Here is a 22,653-nt window from a genome sequence, read left to right on the forward strand (position 1 = left end):
CTACATATAATTTCATTTCTTTTATAGAATATATGTTGATCCTTGCCACTCGTCTTTCTGGAATTTACATTACCCATTCTGAATTCTTATACATTTCTATCTATACTTCTTAAACTTCATACACACTTACACACTTCTGTACTTTCTGAACCTTGAGCAAAACCACATTGTATATACTTTTAATTCAAATACAAAGGCCTATATACATTGATGATATTTTTCTAGAGCCAAAATGATGGCTTATTATGTTTGTGTCTAGGTGTGCTGAATTTAATGCTGTCAGGCACCGTGAATTGTAAACTCATCATTAGCCACCACAAGGATAGGAATTTAAATTCACAACGTAGGCTGAAGGCTGCAGGCCATATATTTGTGGGTGATATAATTTTTTTTCTGGAGTTGCTTCCTGTGGGTAAAATTATTCCCAGCTTATAAGAGTCTGCTATGAATAAGCTTTGAGATGTATTGCAGAGCAGAAATTATTTGAATCTATGTTTTTCACAGCTTTGACTGCATACCTGCTTTATAAATAGATCTACAGATAACAATGAAGTCCAAGATGTTACTGGTGGAAATCTGCTAACTTTCCCTCTGAGTAAAGCTTTGTTTCAAACTGTGACTGCCATGGACTCAAACAGTACCTCCCTGTGAGGATTTCTGTATTTACTCCTTCTGCTACCTTCTACCTAAATTTAGAGTCAAAATCTTCCCGTTCATTCACATAAGTTTCAAAAGTATGGTGTATGTCATGACATATTGTTGTATCATATCACCATGCAGTTTAAAGCTACTAAATACATTAGCTTGTACTGAAAGTTGGGTAAAAAATTTGCCTTGAGATCAGGTAAAAATAAAAAAGCCACTTTGTAGTGGTTTCAGAAAAATGCACTTCTGACATACATTACATGGCTCACAGTAAGAGGTACATCCGTATATTGTTTGGGAAAAGTCAGATGCCTGCAATATTTCCTAAAAAAGCAACAGTATTCCTCCTATTCTGAAGGCTTTACAAATTGAAATCCAAATGATCTCATCTTCTAGCATCTAATGAGAATACTGTTCCAGGACAAAGCAAGATATTTTTGGCCTGTAGTATCATCATTGTAGGACCAAATACTCTTTTCATGGAACTTAAATCCTATAGTGCTTTGCAGCCTGACCCTTCTCTCCAACAATAGAATTTTGTTTCCAGGCAGAAATAAATCACAAGCAAGTACTTTAAGGCAAAAAAAGAAAATGGGAATGCTGGAGCTCCTTTATGATTCACCTTTCTCTGCTGTGAGTAGCTATATCTTAAAAATGAAGACGGCTTTGACTGCTGTAATTTAAATGTGCATTTTCAAAACTACCAGAGCCTGAGGGCATGCGAATGTCAGGCTTAGCTCAGGTTCTAAGAGTTAGAAATTTACTACAAAATCTGAACCCAATTCATATGCAGTTCCTGCATCAAAACCTTCTGAATGTTTAGCATGTGTTTTCCAAACAAGCTGTTTTGGTTTGATTTAAGAGTTATCTCAGCTTACTAATAATGAGGCAATTTCCCCTGGACTTTGATCCTTACATAGGCCATGTAGATTTGCCTGGTATCATGCAATTCAGACCCTTCAAAACTAGAACTACTTTAAGTTGCATCTCTGGACTCTGCAGAGTCCTTCAACAGGGAATGTGGAATGTGGTTAGGAACATGATGCAGATACTGGCAGTTTTTCCTAAAAATATTAATTCTTACATTGGTCACAAATTATCCAATAACTTAATCTTGGTGTCAAAGGTTTAACCTGAAAAACAGATTCAATCTGGAAGTTAGAATCAGTCTCTGGATCAGAACAGAGCAAATATTCTCTTCACTAACTTTGGGAAGCTGCTGGCTGTGTTCTGCAAAGGAACAGCTCAGACAAGTATAGAATCAGTTTAAAAACATAAGCCCTATTTAATAGAATTAAATAGATTACAGCCCAGAAGGAGAGGAAAGGATTAAAATCTGTCTTCTCTTATAACTGATGTTATCATGAAAAAAGGAAAAAAAAAAGTTGAATGCAGAAGGAGAGGCATTCAGAAAGCATGGATTATAGAAAGGTTGAATCTCTAGGTAGATGATGATTTTCTTCTGCCTAAACATCAAAAGTGTCATTTTGCTAGGGTTTTTTTCCTTCCTTTTCCCTTCTCCTGCCTGACTATATGCTGGCTCCTTCTATGTCTCTGTCTATAGGACAGCCTTGTTGAGTATTTTTCAGTGGAATGTCTGTAAGAAATGGAACATATTTTCCTGGGCTGGCAGAACTGCTTCCATGTTTATCTGCTTTTGAGTCTATTCCCTTTTCAGAAAAACTTTTTATCAAGGCTCTTTCTCTTTACATACATTCCTGAGACCAATCGTTCTGTTCCTTGGCATGTTTTTGTTCAAGTGCCAAAAATCAAAATCTTTCTTTTGCAAACAAATTGTTATTATCCTTAGGTCAATGTAGTCCTCCAACAATCTACATAGTCACCTGCAGACTGATGTAAGTACACACTGCTTGTAATCTGAGCTGGCTGGATGCATTCTACCCTTAACTAGAAGATATAAATCTATTTGTGCAATGTCCTGGATAAGAAATTTATTTAGTCTCACCCACTTTTAGCTTGCCTATAAAACTTCCAGTTCATAGACAGCTTGGAGCTCACATATATATCCTTGTAATTAGCTCTACAGTTGTACCTCAAGGGTAATGCTCTGACAGGTTGCTCTGTTGCCAAGTGGTTAGACTCCTGCAATAATGTTATCTTTCAATCAGAGCTCTCATACAGACAAGTCTGGATGTTAAGTGCTTCCTTGAGATCTAAATAAGCTTATCAGAAACCTTTTTCATCCAGTACATTTTGGGGTACATATTAATGTAGTCATTACTGAGGAAACACAGAAATTCTATACATGTAATTAATTTTTGTTACTGACAGATGATGATAAAAGAATTCTGGTTCATTCTCTGTTCAGGGTACAGAGAGTCTGGCATATCTACTTAAAGGTTTAACTTTTTACTACAACATGAAATACAGTAGTTTTACTGTGGTCACATAATTTGGCTGCGTAAGCCAGCTTAAAGTGATTAAGTGCTTCCCCTTCATCTTGTGCCACTTCACTCTCCAAACTCGATCTGTCCTGAATGACAATCCACCAATTCAACGTGGCAAATCCAAGATCTTCTTTCCCATTCATACTGAAACACCTATTCAGTCTCTGAAGGCACTAGATATACGCCTACTGCAATAACAACACACATCAAATAACCCTTTATTTCTCTACATTTCAGTACTTGTTATAAATATTTTAGTTCTACTTTTCCAATCTAATTTGCACTTCACATATATTTCCTCATATTTCTGTCATATTTCCTTTTTATAGCCATAAGCCACACTTCTGCTTTATGATTTCATTTTAACCACTCTGGAAGACCTTTGTATATTTCAATTACCTGCAGACTCAGAGTCCTCCAGCATAACCTTAAAATCAAAACTGAGGTACTGATGCATACCTCTGCATGTTAATTCTGGATTTTATTAGAATGTTATTAGAATATAAGTATGTAGGTATCTTCTGAAGTTTCCTTGATACATCAAGGCTCTCATCTTTCATCTAGTGAAGTAAATGGCTTTGATCAAAACCGTACTGAACCCACTGTAAGGATATACTTTAGTGTAACGAAAAAGATACTTGCAGCCCTTCACAGATTTTTCCCTGACACGGTTCCGACGTCAAAGTAGATTTGACCTAAACATGTCCTCCTATTAATCTGAGAAACTTTCCACTAAAACTGAAGTATGCTCTCTCCTGTCCTTCTCTGACTTGTCTTTCTACATAACTTTGCTATTTGATAAGGGAGAAGGCTCATAGGAGGTCATAATGGTCTGCAAATTTTTTATGCCTCTACTTTTTGTTTCTCCTACTACTGCTAGCAACACGTGCAAGCCTTATTACAATCCCAATTCCTACAGTGAGATCTATTATTATGTTTGAAATATGCAAACAAAGTGATCTTCAGCTAATTACATCAGCTCACACAATACAGACATGGAGCTCCATAGATCTGAAAAATTTTGTGTTTCAATAAATTATGGAAGCAGTTGAACTCTATAGAACTATTACTAACATCTTGGTAAAACATTAACAGACAAGTTTTTAATTATCCTCTTATTTATTTTTAGAGGAAAAATATTACTGTTAACATATTAGTTATCATTATAACAAAACTCAGTTTTATCCAGAAAGGACTTCAGGTCCTGTGCTAAAACAGATTATAACACTCAGACATACAGCAATATGGGATGAAAGAAAATAAACGAGCGGTTAAGAAAGTAATAACAAACAAAATAAATTAGTTCTCCATAAATGTGTGTAAAATTTTCCAAACAGTCTAGGCTGGGTTATTTAGAAAAAGCGATAAGGCTTATTTGCTACATCTAGAAAACATAATTGGATTTGACTGCAGAACAGCAATGGCTTCTGATGGAAAACCTATGTGGTTTAATTTGCAAATCCATTTTTGCCTTGCCTTTTTTTAAACATGATTAATAAAAAAGCCATATGTGCAAATACAACTAATTTAGGAGAATATATCTAAACCTGTAACAAATCAAGTTATGCTATTGTTTTTATGGGTCTTGGAAAAAGGGTCAGAGATAAAATCATGGTTAAATAAAGAACACTATAGCAAGTCTGAGTGAAGTATATAGATCAGAAGAACGTGTAGGAGACAATATGAGAATTAAATTGCAGTCTTTTGTCCTTCAAAAATCAGAGAGAGAAATACTCTTTTCAAAGAAGCAAAATGTTTGTATAATTTGGATAAAACATTGTAGGTTTAATGGAAAAAAAAGGTTTCTGATAATGTGCTTTTAGCTTTGAGGTAGTTTGCTCACTTAAAAGTCATAGGGGAAAAAAAGCTCAGTTACGTTGTCCAAAAAAGTAGGTGTTTTGCTTAGAATATAACTAGATGACCTCCACTGTGCTTAATACTTCTTATACAGCTGCTAACTACGATTTTGGTTTAAGAAAAAAGAGGAAGACAAACTGTACTAACAGAGACATACAGTGAAAGTTTTACAGAAAGAATTACAACCTTCTTTTGTAGCAGTGTCTCAGAAAAATGTATATTGAGCTAGAACTTCTTAATCTGTTTTCTCAAACGTACTCTGGCAGCATAAAACTGAGTCACAATATATGCTTGTACTCTCACCGACAAGTGTGAACAATACAGTGTTTTCAAGTTCTGCTGCAAGAGTATCTCAGAGAGATGGTATTGTAATTAAAAGAAATATGAAATAAAAGCATAGGGCAGAAAACTTCATATTAAGATTTAAATAATACAAGTAAACGTCAAAGAGCTACACTTGCTCTGTAACTGCAGATGGAGTGAAGAAGACTCCACGATGCTATAGATGCCGTCCACCATTCATGGAGACAGGGTGAATATAAGGGATGGAGAAAGGTTTAATCATGTGCAGAAAGGAACCTGTGACCCCACCAGAAACTCAGCTCCTCATTCCTGCTTGTTTCCAAGCTCTTTGGCAATATGTTTACTGCATCATGCCTTTCTCTTCCCTCCCTACAAAACTCTATGAAACTTGGTGGTAGGAGGCATCCCTGTGCAAAGGGCCAACAGTCAGCTGTAATTGTAACAGCTCTATCTAACAAATCAAAAGTTGAACCTTTTTTCTTCTTTCCTTGAATGATAAAGTAGAAAAGAGCTAACACAGTTAAAAGAAAAGGCAAAAGTAACGATAGAAGGAAGAATAAGAAGTCTAAATGAAATCCGCCAACTACCTGATTTTAAACTGAAAGACTCTTAATAGGGAAATATATAGCTGCAATATCTCAAACAAAAAGTACTACTTCTGACTCTGTATTTTTCTTATCTGGGAAATATATTGATATCTGGCCTGTTTCTACTGTACCCTTCTTGTGAACAGGCCACCTATATAAAAATTTACAAATAAAAATGCTACAAAAATAATCAATGAGAAACTGTAAACTTAATCTTTCAAGTTTTTATTAATCAAGAATTTCTTATCCTGCCTTATGATAGATTGCTTTTTAAAGCTGTGCATTACAAAAGCATTCTTCTGAATTGAGGAAAAAAGTCATATAAAGTAAGTCCTACACTGCCATAGTGGCTTATAAAAGCCATTGAAATGAGCATGCTTTAGAAAATTAATTACCAAAATGCATCATTCGTTGGACCCATTTACAGTGAAGTGTTTCCAAAGAGACATTATTCATAGCTAAGCAAGAAAATAAAATCAGGTTTTCATTGTAATACCACACTTAAGTAAATACATATGAGAGTTTAATCTCCAAATAAGCACAGCTTATTTTTGCTTTTTGATATTCTTTTTTTTTTCTCTGTTCTTTCATAACTCCTTTCCTATACTCGCCCCAAGGCATCATGATTCTCAAAACACAGACCCAAAACAACACATTAAAATAAAATTCTGGTTGATGTTTGACATTATGATACCTTGCCAGGTTTCATCAGTCATATCATGTCCTAGAGAGTAATGCAGTCTGATTGATGCAACTCACAGGGAATCCTCACCTTTCATGTGTTTGCTGAAGAATTTAAAGGTATCACATAATCTTTGGACAGAATTCAAAGAGCTATTATATGAAAGAAAGATTTTGTTATTTTATTTTTCCATTAACGTAGAATTATATTTTTTTTACCCTGTGGGAGATTTTTTAAAAAAAAAATGCTTTTCTTGAGATTGCATGGATCATACAACTTTTAGTCTCCATTGGGACATATATGTTAAATAATTTCAGCTTTAGGGTGAAATCAACAGTAAAGCATAGATGTCTCATTATAGCTTTATTATTTGGCTTGCAGATTAGTACTTACGCTGCAAAAAGCCTTTTAGGGATACAGAAATTGGGATATGAAGTTATTCTGTCTAAGCCTTTCAGAAATACTCATTCATTTAGAAATCTAATACTCCTCCCTTCATTCTGTGGAATAATATTTTTCTTCTCTAACAAGATGACGGAAGGGTTAACCTAAAGTGGGCCCTAGGGATTTAAAGCATAAAATTTTGAAACTAGCCTTTTATAGCCTCATTTTAAAATAGTTTACGAATAAACTCTGATTTCAAGACAAGGCGATTATCCAGATTAGAAAGAATGATCCCAACTTCATTAAATGACTTTTGAATAAACACGAAAGAAGACAATAATTTTCAAGTGATTTTTAGAAGTAAATTACTCTGTCAAATTACAATTACAAACACCTGAACATGTTTTTCTAAAAAACTGCCGGAAATGTTGGACATTGGGCTATTTAATAGAATATAATTTGTATTTAACTTCATGACCTAAATGACAACACTTAGAACGTGATAAATTCTCCAATATACATATTTTCTTTGTGATATTTAAATGCTGCCTCTTTCTTTTTGTGTGTGTGTGCAAGTAATTAAAGTCAATTTTATTATTGTTTTAACCCTAAAATATTTTTTCTAGTTCAATGAAAGAATTTCTTTGAAAATTCAATCCTAACTCTTGTTTATTTTTCATTTTAGCTACAGAAGGAAAATCAATTACTTGTACAAACAACTCTAGTAGTGAGATTCTCTGGTAGGACTCAACAGGTATACAGTAATCCCTGAAACTCAGATGACTATATCAAAGCAGTATTAACTTAGGTTTTCCTAGCCTTTACTTTTTTTTTTTTACTTTTTTTCATAAATTTGAGCTTAATATAAATACACATACAGTCATGTGTACTTCTAGAATTAAGGAGAAATTCCTGTTCTTTTCACAAGGAACAATCTTATATCCCATGCTAAGCATAATTGAATTAATTTTCATTAGTTGTTCTGCTTTCTATACCACCAATGTCAACAGGTGCTGTGGGAACTCAATACACTTTGAAGTTAAAGATAGTTGAGCTGTGTTTTACTTTTGAAGTTCAACTAAAAAAATTACCATGACATCTGTAACTTGTGATTACATTTCTTAATGGCAGGAAATCTAATCCTCAGTGCCATATGTAAGATGTTTTACTTTTTAACTTATGATAGATGCTTTGAAATCTCCTGTGTCAATTATATGTTTAAGATTAACTTTCTCAGCATTTAATATTCTGATCAAGCTTGAACCTTAGCAGGATTCAGCATGATTCTCTTTTTTCTTCTTACGTTACTGTCTTGGGTTTTACTATGGTAAAATTCTTGTACAACTACTACCTATGAATAATTGTTGCTGATACAACAAAACACTGATGTCTCCCTCTCCTAACCCCCAATTGGTAAACCGATACAATTTAGTGCATTATATTGGATACTGCAACATCACTAAACTACTTGCTTGTAAAAGGCTTTTCTTTTGATTTAGCAGTATTAAAACAGATTGCTTGGCTAGAGAAGATAGACAGAGGTCAGATAGGAATGAAAGGGGAAGAAAAGTTATCCCACATAGACTGGCAAGCAACAATCTTGAGGCTTATGAAGAAAGTTCAGTCATAGCTTGACTCTGGGCTTCCTGGATCTATTTTAATGCCATATCTGGCATTACACAGAAGTAGAACTAACTAATATTATTTTAAAAGGCTTGAAGTTGCTAGTAATGCATTTCTTAGTTTTACAGACCAGAACAGGACATCTTATCATAATCATCATAAACCAGAACCATCTATACTTTCTACACAACTGAACTTTCAAACTAGTAGGTTGATTTCAAACTCTGTAAAGCAGGCATCCCCAGATATAGACTGACCTAAAGCTAAACACCACTTACTAGTGAAGCAATTCAAGTTTTGTATCTTATTCTAGATTATGAGTGGATATCTCAAGTCAGATAGGATTTTATTAAGCAGTCAAAGTTAAAGCATTTATCTAAAACAAACTTAGGTAACCAATTTTTTTTTTATAAGCTAACACATTTCTACTATCAAGTGAGTTACTGATAAGTATATATGTAACAATGACAGTAAAAGACCAATGAGAATTTTTTTTCTTATTTTATTGAATAAATGTTCAAGTCAAGACAAGGTTTCTACTTACTAACTTCAGCTGAGCCTCCTGAAGTAATGCAGAGTACATACCCTTAATTCACATGGAAGTTAGACTTGATACTTTTTATACAGAAAAAACAAAGGTCATTATGAAGGGGCATTGCCTAAACAAATGGCATAGGTACCACAAAACACTGCTTAATGGTAACATATAAAAGCCAAATCACTGTGGTAAGGGTGATTTGTACCACAGTTAGTCCTTCAGAGTTTAAATTAAAATCTGCCTTCAGAGGAATTGATTTTTAGATTATACAATACCTCTTGGTTGGTCAAGCAATCACTGATGATGAGAAGACTTTTTCCTCTCCAGTGGATGAAAATTTTGTAGAAGACTGATAGATTAATTATTACCAAGGGTATTAAAAAAAAAAAAAAAAAAAAAAAAAGAGAGAGTTTACATCCACTTAGAAACTTTATTATTACCATACCTGTTACTTTCAGTCTGTCAGCTCCAATGACAATCTCATCTTCATCTGCAGAAAACAATACTTTTCCACCTTCACTTGCCCTTACTTCAAATCTCTTACACTGGGCCTCCACAGCATCAGCTCCTGAAATCCAGGAAGTGAATATTTCATCTAAGATGTTTTGTAAGAATAAAAGTAATCATCAGCAAACATGGAATATCCAAAACATATCGAATATTGAATAGATGAGGCTTTTATAAAATACTTGGCTTTATTGTAAGCCTATTAGGTAATTTATATTATAAAATATTGTTAAATTAATTTACATCATAACTATTTAACTATTGCATATCAGGATAGAATTTAAAGTAACTATGAAAAACATCTATTTCAGTGTCATGTGTAGAAGTCAACACTAGAATTTAGAATGCATGTAAACTCTGAGTTCTTGAAATGCCAATTCAGACAGAGCTTTCTGGGGTTTGCTCATCTTTAATTGCAGTTTCTTGCCAATGGAAAAAAAGATAACGTATGAGCCTACTCCATAAAAACCAACAAACCAACACAGCAGAAAAGGGTGTTTTTCATTCAGTTCGACTGCAGACTTGAACAGCGGAATAACAAAAAAAAAAAAAAACCCGACAAAACAAACAAAAAAGGTGAACTGAGATATCACAATTTATCTCACATTCTGTGAAACAAAACTCCCAAATGTCTCAAAGCTCCAAAACCCTAAAATAATTCTGAAATCAAACAGACCTATGGAATTGCATCTAACAGTGCAATAAAAAAAGTTTGCAGATACCAAAACTCTGTTAAGTTTACTATGCATTTCAATGTCAGGTCTTATCCTTATGCTTCAGTGTTTTGTCTGCTAAATAGTTTCTGAAAATTTTTATTTTATTAATAAGCAAAAGCAAAACTTTAGTTCTGAAAATGGGGTTGAAAAGCAGTGAACTGCATGGAGCACAACTGATAATTTTCTCATTGATCCCTAATTACATTTCTAATGTACACCTGGAATGACCCATCAATCTCTGTGGGTAAAAATTACGGGGAAGGCATTATGGACAAAGAAATCCATTTCAGTTTATCAATCTGGCTTATAGGTTTGTACAAAACACCTGTTTCCATAATGTGGAAGTTTTCAGTTTAATATGCAAATGCATATTATCAAAATATATAATGAGAAATATAAAAGCTGTGATACACAATTTTGGATGAGGAATTGCCATAGCAGCCCTTAATTTGAAGAATCAGCTGTAAAATCAAAACAACAATTCCCCTTACTTTCAGATGAAGTTACATTTGTACTGTGAAAAATTTCTGGTTATTTTTAATTCATGAATGTAAAAAGAAAATGAAAAGGAATTATAAAAATAATTGTGGTGCCCCAATTTATTGAAGTTTTTGTACATGTTTATTCTGTTGTAAAAGTGTAAAATGGTACTTTCTCCCTTTCTCTGTACAATTGAACTTTTTTTTAAATGTGATAAACAGGTTGTTGGCTAATACTAAATTTTTGTAAAGACAGACAGGGACAGATTTCAGATAATCTAATGTTAGCTATGGGACAAACCCTACAGCTCACAAACATTCCAGGATACTCACTAGTAAAAGGTATAACAATAAATGTAATCACAATATATATTCACACATAGTGTCTTACTGAATTAATCCATTACTCTTAAATACTTTCCAAAGATCAGTGGTGGCGTCCCTGATAGTGTTGCCCCCAGGCACACCTGAATTATTTGTTTAAAATGCTAGCATTTAGCTAGTGAGGCATGCTAGCAATACAGTTTGGAAAGACACTCTGTTCTTTCGCACCGTCACAGGTAAAGATATTGTTTTAAAAAGCTGTTAAATACGTATTTATATTTATTTGTTATATAAATGCTTATTTTATGAAACCCAGTGAGATCTAGGCATTATCAGGCCTCTGGTGAGTTCAATAAACTCTTGTGAACCAGTCCAGTGGCAGAAACACAAGAGGAAAGTAGAAGGTCAATTTATCAATTTTTTAAATTTTACTTCTTAGTTTACAAATATGTTAAGCTTATATGTTGTTTTGCAAAACAATTCCATTGCAAAATAAATTATACTGTTTTTGACTATATCCAGTTACTCTATGAAATTGGGATGACCACATAATTCAGACTATTGTAAGAACTGTAGTAAACCAGATAATATTACTATTTAATTCATTTGGAAGAGGGAGAAAATATAATAAATTTTAGACTGGTTTAAAATACTTGCAGAAATTACAGATGGCCTTTTATAGATGACTTTTGAAGATTATATGATCCACTGATAATTTACACACAGCCATGATTCAGTGCTGAAAATGATATATGATAGTCATGAACAAACACTGTTCGCAATAGTAAAACCAAGATGTAATCTTCTTTAGATATTGCTGCACAAAAAATGTTTATTCTCATGGTTTGGAATGGGAAGACCTGTAGAGGCTAAAAAAATCAATGCTTTCCTGTTGAATATAAGTGCTTCCAGAAACCTTGTGGTTTGAAGGAAGATGCCTGAGATAACATCAAAGTCATTGCTAAAATTATTGATGACAAAATAAGTGGTAGCTTCATATTTGAAATAAGAATGCATGCTGCTATTTAGCCATTTCATTATAGTTGGAAGAACAATTGTGCCCTCTCTGTGTATCATTGATATTTTGCCACCGCGTTCTCTGGAAAGGAAAAAAAGACACCCGCTACTAAGTTGTTTAGGTTACTCTAATAAAATCGTACGCTCAAAGGTTCAAAATCAAATAGCCTTACTATGGTAAGCAGAGAAAACATTTACATTTTACATATGCCTTTTACAGTGTCTAGCTCTAATTAATCGATAGATATTTTCTTACTGCTTCTGTTGAAATTTTGTTCAGAATTGAAAAAATTTCTGATGCTATCAAAACATTCCACTTTGATATGCTTTTGGAACAGCATTTACTTTTAGTTTGGAAATGTTTGTTCCTCATTTTGAAATATTTAAAAGGCATACAATTAAAAGGCATTAATTTAATGCAAAATTTATGAAAGCCGTACAAAAATTGAGCTAAAATATATTCCTTTGAGGAAAAATTGAAAGCAATCATTTTTCCTGTTTTAGTCACAAGTTTCATTTCAAAATCTCAAAGCAATTCTGGAATTGTGTATTTATTTTTCTGCACAAATCTAGTTTTCAATCATTTTGTAAATTTCTGCAGCAAGGAGGTGGAGGGAGACCACTTGATTCTCATTTCAACAGTCAGAGACCATACTTCAGTTAAGTTTTGGGGGAACAATCTGAGGACAAAAAGCTGAAAATCCCTCCTACAACATCTAGATAAAGGTCAGTCAGGATATTTGTGCTATAACAGGTAATAAACACAGGTAGACTGAGTACATTCTGCTTTACGTGTAGTATTGTCTGGAGAGCTGTTTGTAAAAATACCATGGTCATTTATGGAGACATGTAATGAGAACATAACAAAGGGCAAACTTTTTAGTAGGGCCTGTAGCAATAGGACAAGGGGTAATGGTTTTAAACTAAAAGAGGGTAGATTCAGACTAGATGTAAGGAAGAAATTTTTTACGATGAGGGTGGTGAAACACTGGAACAGGTTGCCCAGAGATATTGTAGATGCCCCATCTCTGGAAACATTCAAGGTCAGCTTGGACCGGGATCTGAGCAACCTGATCTAGTTGAAGATGTCCCTGCTCATGGCAGTGGGGGTTGGACTACATGAGCTTTAAAGGTCCCTTTCAACCCAAACTGTTCTATGATTCTATGAAAAACAAAACACTCCACTCAACTGATTAGTAAAAAAATAATACAATACAACCAGTGTTTATTGTCATGGCCCAGGAGACTTGCTTTTTCACAGTGATAGGTTGCAAAGCAAGGAGTCCACCACAGTGTGCTGCCTGCCTGACAACAGCAGCAGCATCCTGCAGGGAAAGGAAAGGAAAGCTGAAAAAAAGGTGGAAGGTTGGATGTGTCCTTGTGCTGCAACCATAGTTACAGGTCAGGAAACCAAAGGATAATCACAAATAACTTAATACTAACTAGTTTCATCTTTATTTAAGAGCTGATGACTGCTTAGCTGTCTAAAAGAAAGTGGCATTATAAGTACTGTGATGCTGTTAATTTACACACATGAAAGTTGTTAGTTCTGTGAAGAAAAGGGATTAACAGAGAACGTGAGAGAAAACAAAGAGAAAAAAGACCTGGCACATTTTTACTCATTATATATCACTGCAAGTGACAGCCCATGTTTCAATAACTGCCTTTTAAAACTTTTGATGTATTTAGGATAATACAGCTTTTCATGAAGAATGACTTACAGAACAATGATCTGCAACTTCTACAAAGAAATGCATATATTTTAGGTGCTCAGCATTTGTGCTTCTTCAGCATCACATTGTATAAAAGTATACCTAGAATTCAGCTAGTCCAAAATATCATTACAGGATATAACTCTACGTTTTTATGCTAAAAGAAATGGGCTTTAACTTTATGTTGCACGCAGGACTTAACAATGCATCACTTTATAATACTGACTTATTGCTGAAACAGTGGTTAGTGTATTCAAGCCACTTGAGAGATTACTAACAAAACGTAATATATGTTAAGTTTGTCTCTTTGACGTAGAACCAGATGTGAATGTTATGAAAATGGTTTTGAAAAGTTAAACTGCCTACAGAGTAATCAATGCTATCAAAATGGAATTCTGTTTCATTACATTTTCATTTCCCAGTTGAAGTAAGAGCAAGCACTTGCATGTGCAATGTATTAGTGTATTATCTTCTTAGCTGTAAGGCAAATTGCTGTATTCCAAAAACACACTACAAACGTACACATCTCAAAATGTCTGAGTCTTTAATAGTACTACTAACAAAAATGATGAGAGAATCACCTCTTAGAATATTGTGTGTGAACAAAGCAAATATTTTGAAATTTTTACCTCAAACTTGTAGAGCAATCACACGATCCACTATGGTTATTTTCAGCAAATCATATCTGCTTGAATAACGCAAGAGAAACAGTCCAGAGAAACATGCAAGAAAATCTATCTTCCAAATTTTGTTTGGAAAGGTAATTTATTCCAAACATATGGCTACTTGAAAAGCTTTCTAGCTGTAATACTTTATACTGCACTACTAACCTACTTCATACTAGAGATGCAGTCAGCTTCTTAATAGCTTTAATCAGGATCAAGGGATGTCCATGGCAAACTCTCTTGTCACCTTGTGTCCAGGAAAATTATTTACTTGTAAATTCAGTTTTATAATACTGAATTAAATTATGAAGTTTCTGTGAAATTCCATTCATTTAAAGAATATAGATGAAAAAACATTCATATTTGTCCATACATTGTATATAATGATGGTTTGTAACACTTGCGTGTTGCACAGCGGTTGCATAATCAAAACTATTATTAAACCAGATACGTTAAAAATGGTACAAAGCATAAAATTATTCATTTTAGCTATAGTGAATGTGTGTTAAATGAAAATGTTGGGCAGTACATTCAATATGGATACAGAAAATTATAGTACTTTAACCCAGATTAACACTAATAGAGATGAAATTTCAAGACAAGAACTGTGTCTATTTTGAATTTGTACAGTGTCTAGCTTGACTTACTTATTAAGTAATACCATAATAACAACCATGAAGAATGCATGCTTTTAACATTTTGCTTGTCAAAGTCAATGATGCCTTGCACTACTTTATTATTATTCAGGAAAACAAATTATAACCACTAGTTGGAATTATAATAAATACTACCAAGAACTCACCAGTCTTTCAAGGTTTAGATATGACTATAAAGACACAATTTTAAAGATGGAAGGGTAAACACATTCCATTTACCAAATGAAATTTAATGCTCATCAGGTAAAAATCTTGATTTGTATAATACCGATAGAAGTGTAAACTGTTGGTGGTTGTTATTAAGAGATGACATCAAATTTTCTGTATGCGATAAGTGTGCATAGGTAGTTTGAATGGGGTTTTTTTGGCATCACGAAAAAGCTTATTGGAGCGATTGGAAATCGCTGCTCATCCTGGGTAGCATATAGTGGGTTTTTTCACTGTTTGGAGAGCATGTACAGTCATTACAGCTTGCTGGCCAGTTCGGATTTCCCCTACCAGCAGATTGAACCTCTTCTCAACTAATTCTGTGTTTATGCATGTTTTGCTTTATAATGAATGTACTGTACCATGGTTTTTACTGTGGGAAAGGATATTCAGGTTTGAAGTCCTTTTTTTCCTATTTTCCACAAAGTTCGTCTCCCTTCTGATTTTCCATAAGATGATACAATAGAAGTAATAATGCTTGTATGATACTCGTGAACATAAATGGTGATGTATAAAGTCATTACTATGGAAACAAGAGAGACAAACTAAAAGTTATAATTTCCCCAATTGCAACAGTTTCCACCTAAACATTACTTTAGTTTTTAGAATTTTAAGAATATCTAATACTGCTCATTACTCACTTAGCATACAAAATAAGTTTGGGACTTTAACCCTATATATCAAGATTGTATGTTCTTTCTTTCTCAGCAGTAAAGCACTCCACTCCCGCTCCTATCAACAACAATAAAAGTAACAGAAATGTTAAAAACAGACTGAAGCTAACATATGCTTTGCTTTGCCTTCTGGACAGTATCCAGCCATCTACAGTGCATTTCCATTCATTCTCAACTTACTGAAACATAAGTTGAAACTGAGATACATGAGAAATAGTAACTATCAACAATACCAAATACACAAGAAGTTACATTTTTTCTCTTCTGTTGATAAAGACATTTTGTGTGCTTATATCAGATATAGATGAACACTAGCAGTTGCGTCTGGTTTCTAAATCACCTTCCATGTCCACCTGGCAGACAACAAATTCAGACACAGAAACAGATAAGAAATCAACCAATTTAAATTAAATATAGGGCCTAGAATTCAAAGGGAATTACCATGAATTTATGATCTTTGTAAATGCAAAGATGCATAATGCATAATGAAATTCAATGTATTGTCTTCTGATTCTTCAATGAAAAATGGGTTATTTAAACATTTATTAAATGCAGGGTATTTTTGGATGACAAAGAAAGTTACTTTTATGAGAATGTGTTGATGCTTCTGAGGTCAGAGATAAAAAAGATAAAGCATTTTTAATAAAGATTCAACCCCCATCCGGGTCTAAAATCAATATTTGTGAAATATACATCTAGATAAAATTTTGTTAATATTCATAGGAATGTTAGATATTATATTATTTTGGCCACCAGAGGTCTCAGAAATTTTTCAGTGAATGCAAATCTAATAATGCAAATGAAGGACTCATGCCAGCTGAATAGAAGCATTGAGGAATTTGAATAAAGAGAGCTTTCAGCTGAAAGCAAGACATCTACACAAGAAAACATTCACGGCAATCAGAATATATTCTGTGTTCTCTTTGCTGAGGAAGGGAAGGGACCATCTTCGTTATGTCAGAAAAGGTTGAAAGTAGCAGTTAAAAAAAATCCTAGCTGGGTCTGTCATTAGTTGATGGCCATGCTATGGAGATGTGAGAAAGCTACTACTTTTAGGAGAGGCTGACCTTCGACGTTTCCTGGTCTGAATGATTACCTACTCAGACAAGGGAAACTGGAGCAAGTGCTAGGCCAGAAGAAGCAGTGCACATATATGTTACCTTTTCTAGCATCAGACTACACTGAATAATACCAGCTGTCAACATATATTATTAGCATAGGGATAAGCCATGCATTTATATAAGAGAAATATATATGAACAAAGAAAATTAAGCAGAACCATCCGAATCAGACAACAGGTATGGTGGTAGCATGGCTTTTCCTTCTTCATGATCTACAGACCCACTGGTATCCATAAAAGACTGGTGGTATTACAGGTTTAGGACTTGGTCAAATGGAAGATCACAGGAAAATTCTGCCCTCCCGGGCAGATTTTACTTCTAGGAACTTCATGAAAAGATACACCTAAAATGTTGCCTGTCACCTTCACGATGGATAGAATACATCCTTCTCTCAGTCTGCCTTCCTGGTGCATCTTGGTAATGGAACCCCGGTTATGAAAATATATATGAAAGTCGTATAAAAGTTGCAGCAGACAGCACCCTCCATGCTACTTCTATACGAGGCCACAATTGCACAAGAGCAAACCTGTGCTTTTCCTCCTACTATCCCTATCGCGTGGTATTTTCTATTGGAGACTTCCAGAAATTACATGGCTAAACAGACCTTTGGTCTGACCTGATACAGCTGTCCATAGGTTTCATCAGCTATGAGCAATACACATGGATGAATGAAAGTAAAATGTGCTTCTTGAAGGTTGCTTGAGCTTTAAGTTCACACATTTACTTTGCTTCTGTAATGGCTAAAAGCATATGCATTTTCTGCTCCTGTGGCTCAGCTGACAGGTTGTAACTTTAGCTATCGTATCTTAATCACTTATATGGGTCCTTACATAGGAAAGCTAAGGAAGCCAAAGGAAGATATGCCAGGCACCCAGTTATACGTGTAAGACTTCAGACTGTATGTTTTGCTCTATTTATAATCTCATTAAGTGTAGTTTATTCAAAACATCAGCTAGATAGTTGAATTGAGGCTTGTGGTGAGTATAATGAGTTTCTTATCTGACTGATTTTTCTCATAATACTATAAATGTATTATAAACATATCTAAGTGATATATAATATAAATATATTTAAAGTAAATAGTACATAGAAATGGCTAAATTTAAAATTAAATTATTAAATGAAAAAATATTTAAATACAAAGTAAATAATAAAGATATTAAATTATAAATAAATATCTATTATTTTTATTACCAGCCTTATTGCATTATCTTTCCTATGGATGTTTTCCTCTATTGTTCAGGAATCTTTCTTTGTGACATCAGTAAATAGCCACACTATGTTAAATTCTTATAGTTGCCTTTATCAACTTAGTTTTCACTGACAAGCTCAAATGTCCAGCTAATGCAAATGAATTAATTATAACTCTAATGTATTTTGGAGTAGTCCAAAGTGTGAATGGGAATACAAAGTTTATCAATTTTTCTTCCTCATGATGAATGCAACCTGAATAGTACTAAATCCTAACAGAATTTTCCAAGTTCTCAGCATTATCCTCAACCTTGGAATTTTCATCTTTCTGTGATGCGATTGTGTTTTACAACTAAAATAATTTACAAAACTGATCATATACCTTTTGGAAGCTGAGGCTTAGTGAAGCAGCCTGTGCATTACATTTCCATACAAAATCAGTGGGAAAGTTTCCATTGTCTTTGTTAGCTGAGTTAGGCTATAAGGTTACTGTTACGTTGTTTGGCCACTACATTTTTATGAAATTCCAGTTACCTACTAAGTAACTGAAGTATATTATTTACAGTGTATTTCACTGAAAATAAATGAGAGTTAAAAAAAGACAGAACAATATATAGTATGAGATACCTGACTACATGCTGTGCTTGATGAACAGCACATTCAAATCAAATAGCAAAAGCACGCACAAGACACTAAGGGGTGTATGAAATTTCTTCATTACATAGATGAAACTCAAACACAAAACAGGAACGTTGCATTTCTCCTTGGGAAATATAACATCTTGCAGATCATAAGGTCATTCATTCCTCTCTAAAACTGTTTCTATTTATCATTATATATTTCCTTTAGGTCAGAATTTTAGTCTGACTTTTCTATTCAATGTTCTAAATATTTCCCAGAAATTCTACTGAAAATCACTTACATGTAAATCTCTACAACCTTGCCTTTTTCTTTTCTTAAGAACAGATCTGATGTTTGATATGTTTGCATCCTTTGAGACCGTATCTCTCATCTGCTTACTCTCTAAAATAATTGCTAATAGTGCAAGTACCTTTGTGCTGCCTGGTTTATCATTCTGAGGTGAACTGGACTGGAAATGAAATTGAATGAAGTGAAATACATTCATGTCACCTAACGGTTCCTTACCCAGATTTTATTAAAAAGATACAAGTTGTTTTTCCATATGCTTTTGGCAGTTTTCCATGGACTTCAAATATAACTAGAAAATATTGTATAATATTATTCACAATGTACTGAATTAGACTGTTAAAATGTTTCTGAATGCAAATTAAACTTTTTGAGATAAATAATTGAATTAATCTTTTGAGAAAAGAAAACTGAAACAAAGGATATAGAGTACTTAGAAGCTTTCTTGGAAAAGGAATGTTAAAAAAAATATGGTTTACATTTTTATAAAATGAGTTAAACACTGATAGCTATAACATAGGGAGGACTAGAAAAATCTATTTTTTCCAAAGCGACTGTTTCACAGATTATCTGCTTTAGCTAGAGAGTACAAATATGCTGAATTTACCTATGCAAAATATTAAAAGATACACAGGATTCATCCACAAAAAGGCAACCACTGGGTAGTAAAACAAGAGTAAAAAATTATAGCCTGATGACCAGAAAATTATAATCTAATACCCTTCTGCTACTTGGTAGATCAGTGAACTGCATTTGCAGATTTCTGAACAACTAGCATCCTCTATGATGATAGCAGAAGATGATGATAGCTTAGCCCAGATCTCAGGATTTTTGTACTACCCATTTAGGAAATTACTTGTCTCCTTGCCCTTGATGGTGAAACAAGGGCCAGGAAAGCTGCAGAAGCAGGATAAAAGCAGATTTGGGCTCTTAGCTTCTGGAAGCGTCTCTTCTGATTAAGGTTCTCAATGGAGTTCATTGTTGACTTGTAACACAGAAGGTGTAATTCAATTCACAGATGAAGACATCTACCTCAGATTCCTAGCCACTTAAATTCTGTGTCTTTTTCTGTGATTTGAATCACTCCCAGACTATATACCTTTCAAATACATCACTTGGAAAGTCTATATTGATACCCTTGGGAGTAGGATCTTATGGTAAAGGAACAAGTTTAGTATCATGGGGAAATCTGAAGTGTCCTCAAAGGAATGTATGATTTTGTATCCAGAAAGAAATCTAACCTAGATGCAGATGGATGTATAAATTCAGAGGCAAGACCTGCAGCATAGGTGGAATTTTTGTCTGAACTTGCTGAAAGCTTTTGCTTTAGCAATATGGTAAGCCAACTAGAATCACTCCACCGCAGAGAAAAATAGATGTGGCAAATTAGCATCTGGCTTCATACGTAAGTTCCACAGAGAAAAGAAGTTAAAACCAAACAACAAAAAAACCCCAAACAAGCAAACGAAGACTCAGAAAAGACTAAACTAGAGACGACAGAAGATTAGCAAATTTCCCTTTCCTTCTTAAAAGAGTGAAAGAGTGTCAGAACCATCCCGTCATCCTCTTCCATAATAGAAAACCAGAAGCACAATGGGTAGGATGATTTCAGTGTCTAACAACTTTAAGGTGGTAAAGAGTCCAGGTGCCTTGGTAATGCACGTGAGAGAAGAGCAACAAAACAGCTTCTCCAAACAAAACATCTGTCCAAAACATCACAAAAGGGAACTCATGAAGATTTGGGTCTCTAATGTTGGAATAACTTATTTTAAAGCCAATATAGTCCTTAATTTTGATTTGGAAAAGAAATGCTCACTCTGTATTATTTTGATATATGTAACTGATGTTAGTGATTCAGTGAGTGATAACTATTCCCAGTGACTAACTAATTTCAGATTTATGGAATGCTTTTCTTCACAGGAAGAAATCTAGTTGAAATTTTAGAATATTCAGCTAATCATTAATTCAGTGCCATCTGTTCACAATTCACACGCAACTGCAATATTTATCACCTAAAGAGTAACCTAAGGAAAAAGAAGGTATTTTCAGAGATACATTTATGTATTATAGAAATTTTAAATATCCATATTAAATATACCTTTAAATGTCCTGTACATGCTTGAGACAAATTACATGAAGACAGCTCTGTTCATGTACAAATGGCACAATTAAGCATCTCTAATATTGGCATAATATGGAATTTGAAACTCCATACTGTTCTGAATGGAGGCAAAATAATTAAAAGGCAAATAAACATAATTATCTTGATAAAGAACAACAACAAACAGCTATGTTCTAGTTATGGATATTAACTGGTACTTTCCAGTGTGTTATTAAAATTTCAGTGTTATACATTGAAGTTGGTTTTGGAACTGCATATTTTTATAGGACACAGACAAAGCAGTGCAATAAATAGAAAGTAAACTTTGACATTAGTGTTTTTAAACACACACAATAATTGTAACATAACAGTGAGATGCAATTTCTGATAGTGTAAAGACATGTGAGAGGAAATTCTGAAAACTAGAAGGTTTTTTATTTATTAATACTAGTCATCTAATAGATATGAAATAGAGCTTGTGATCTAAGAGGTTCATGATTCTTGTATGGACAAATAATTTTCATGGACAGACAGTCAAATGTTTTGAAGCTTGACTATCCACTTGCAAAAATCTCTTTCACATATAGAAACAGGCTAATTTCCTATAGCTGGCTCAGTAGCATAACTGATAGGACTCAGACTTTTTAAAGATAACGTAAGTGAATAAAGACTCTAAGTCTACAATCAAATTACTTCTCACCCGTATTTTTGATAAATCTCTTTGCTGTCACTTCAACATCTTTAACAGCAGCAGCATGCTGTTGAGTTTTTTCTTCCAAGTGTTCTCTGTAGCTCTGAAGTTAAGGAGAACATCAGAAAGATCTCCCTGTTCTTCTCTTTCCTTTTTTAATTATGTTTTTGTATTTAACTACGTTTTAAAAGTCTTCTCATTTATTTGCCCTTATTTTGTCCTTCACCTAAGCCACTCCTATTAGAATAATACATTCTTACCAATATTAATGAGCTGTCTGAACATCAGGGGAAAAAAAAGGGGTAAAAATAAAATCTTAATGTCCTGTCAGGGACTTGCTAAAGGTCCAGATGCTCTAGGTAATTTAATAATGCTTAGCACCCAGCAGCAGCCTTGTGAATGTCACAATGCATGCATAGCACCTGTTTTTGCAGTTAAATGAAGTATTAGCAGTTGATAAAGCTAAAGACAAAGAATTAGAACCATCTTTTGAAGATGTATGCTGTAGCCCTCAAAACCTACTTAAATACCTCCAAATAACAAATTTCTTTGACTTTTGGGATCTCTCTCCTACAAAAGGAAATCACTTCTCCTTCTCTGCTCTGAACATTTTGGTGGTAGTTATGCTGTCTGTATTG

At 33.9% G+C, this 22,653-nt stretch overlaps 1 protein-coding gene across 2 annotated transcripts in view; it reads right to left on the reverse strand.

Moving 5' to 3' along the window:
• SGCZ (sarcoglycan zeta) overlaps window positions 1-22,653 on the reverse strand; it is a 227,650-nt gene that overhangs the window by 43,879 nt on the left and 161,118 nt on the right. The window contains exon 5 of one of the 2 annotated variants that reach the window (XM_059817946.1): window positions 9,473-9,595. The exons of the other annotated variant lie outside the window; for it this stretch is intronic. Within the exon in view, the coding sequence (XP_059673929.1) occupies window positions 9,473-9,595 (123 nt within the window). The remainder of the gene's footprint in view (window positions 1-9,472; window positions 9,596-22,653) is intronic. 2 annotated transcript variants of the gene reach the window in all.

Source organism: Gavia stellata, chromosome 5, assembly GCF_030936135.1.
Source record: "Gavia stellata isolate bGavSte3 chromosome 5, bGavSte3.hap2, whole genome shotgun sequence".
Classification (NCBI taxonomy): domain Eukaryota; kingdom Metazoa; phylum Chordata; class Aves; order Gaviiformes; family Gaviidae; genus Gavia; species Gavia stellata.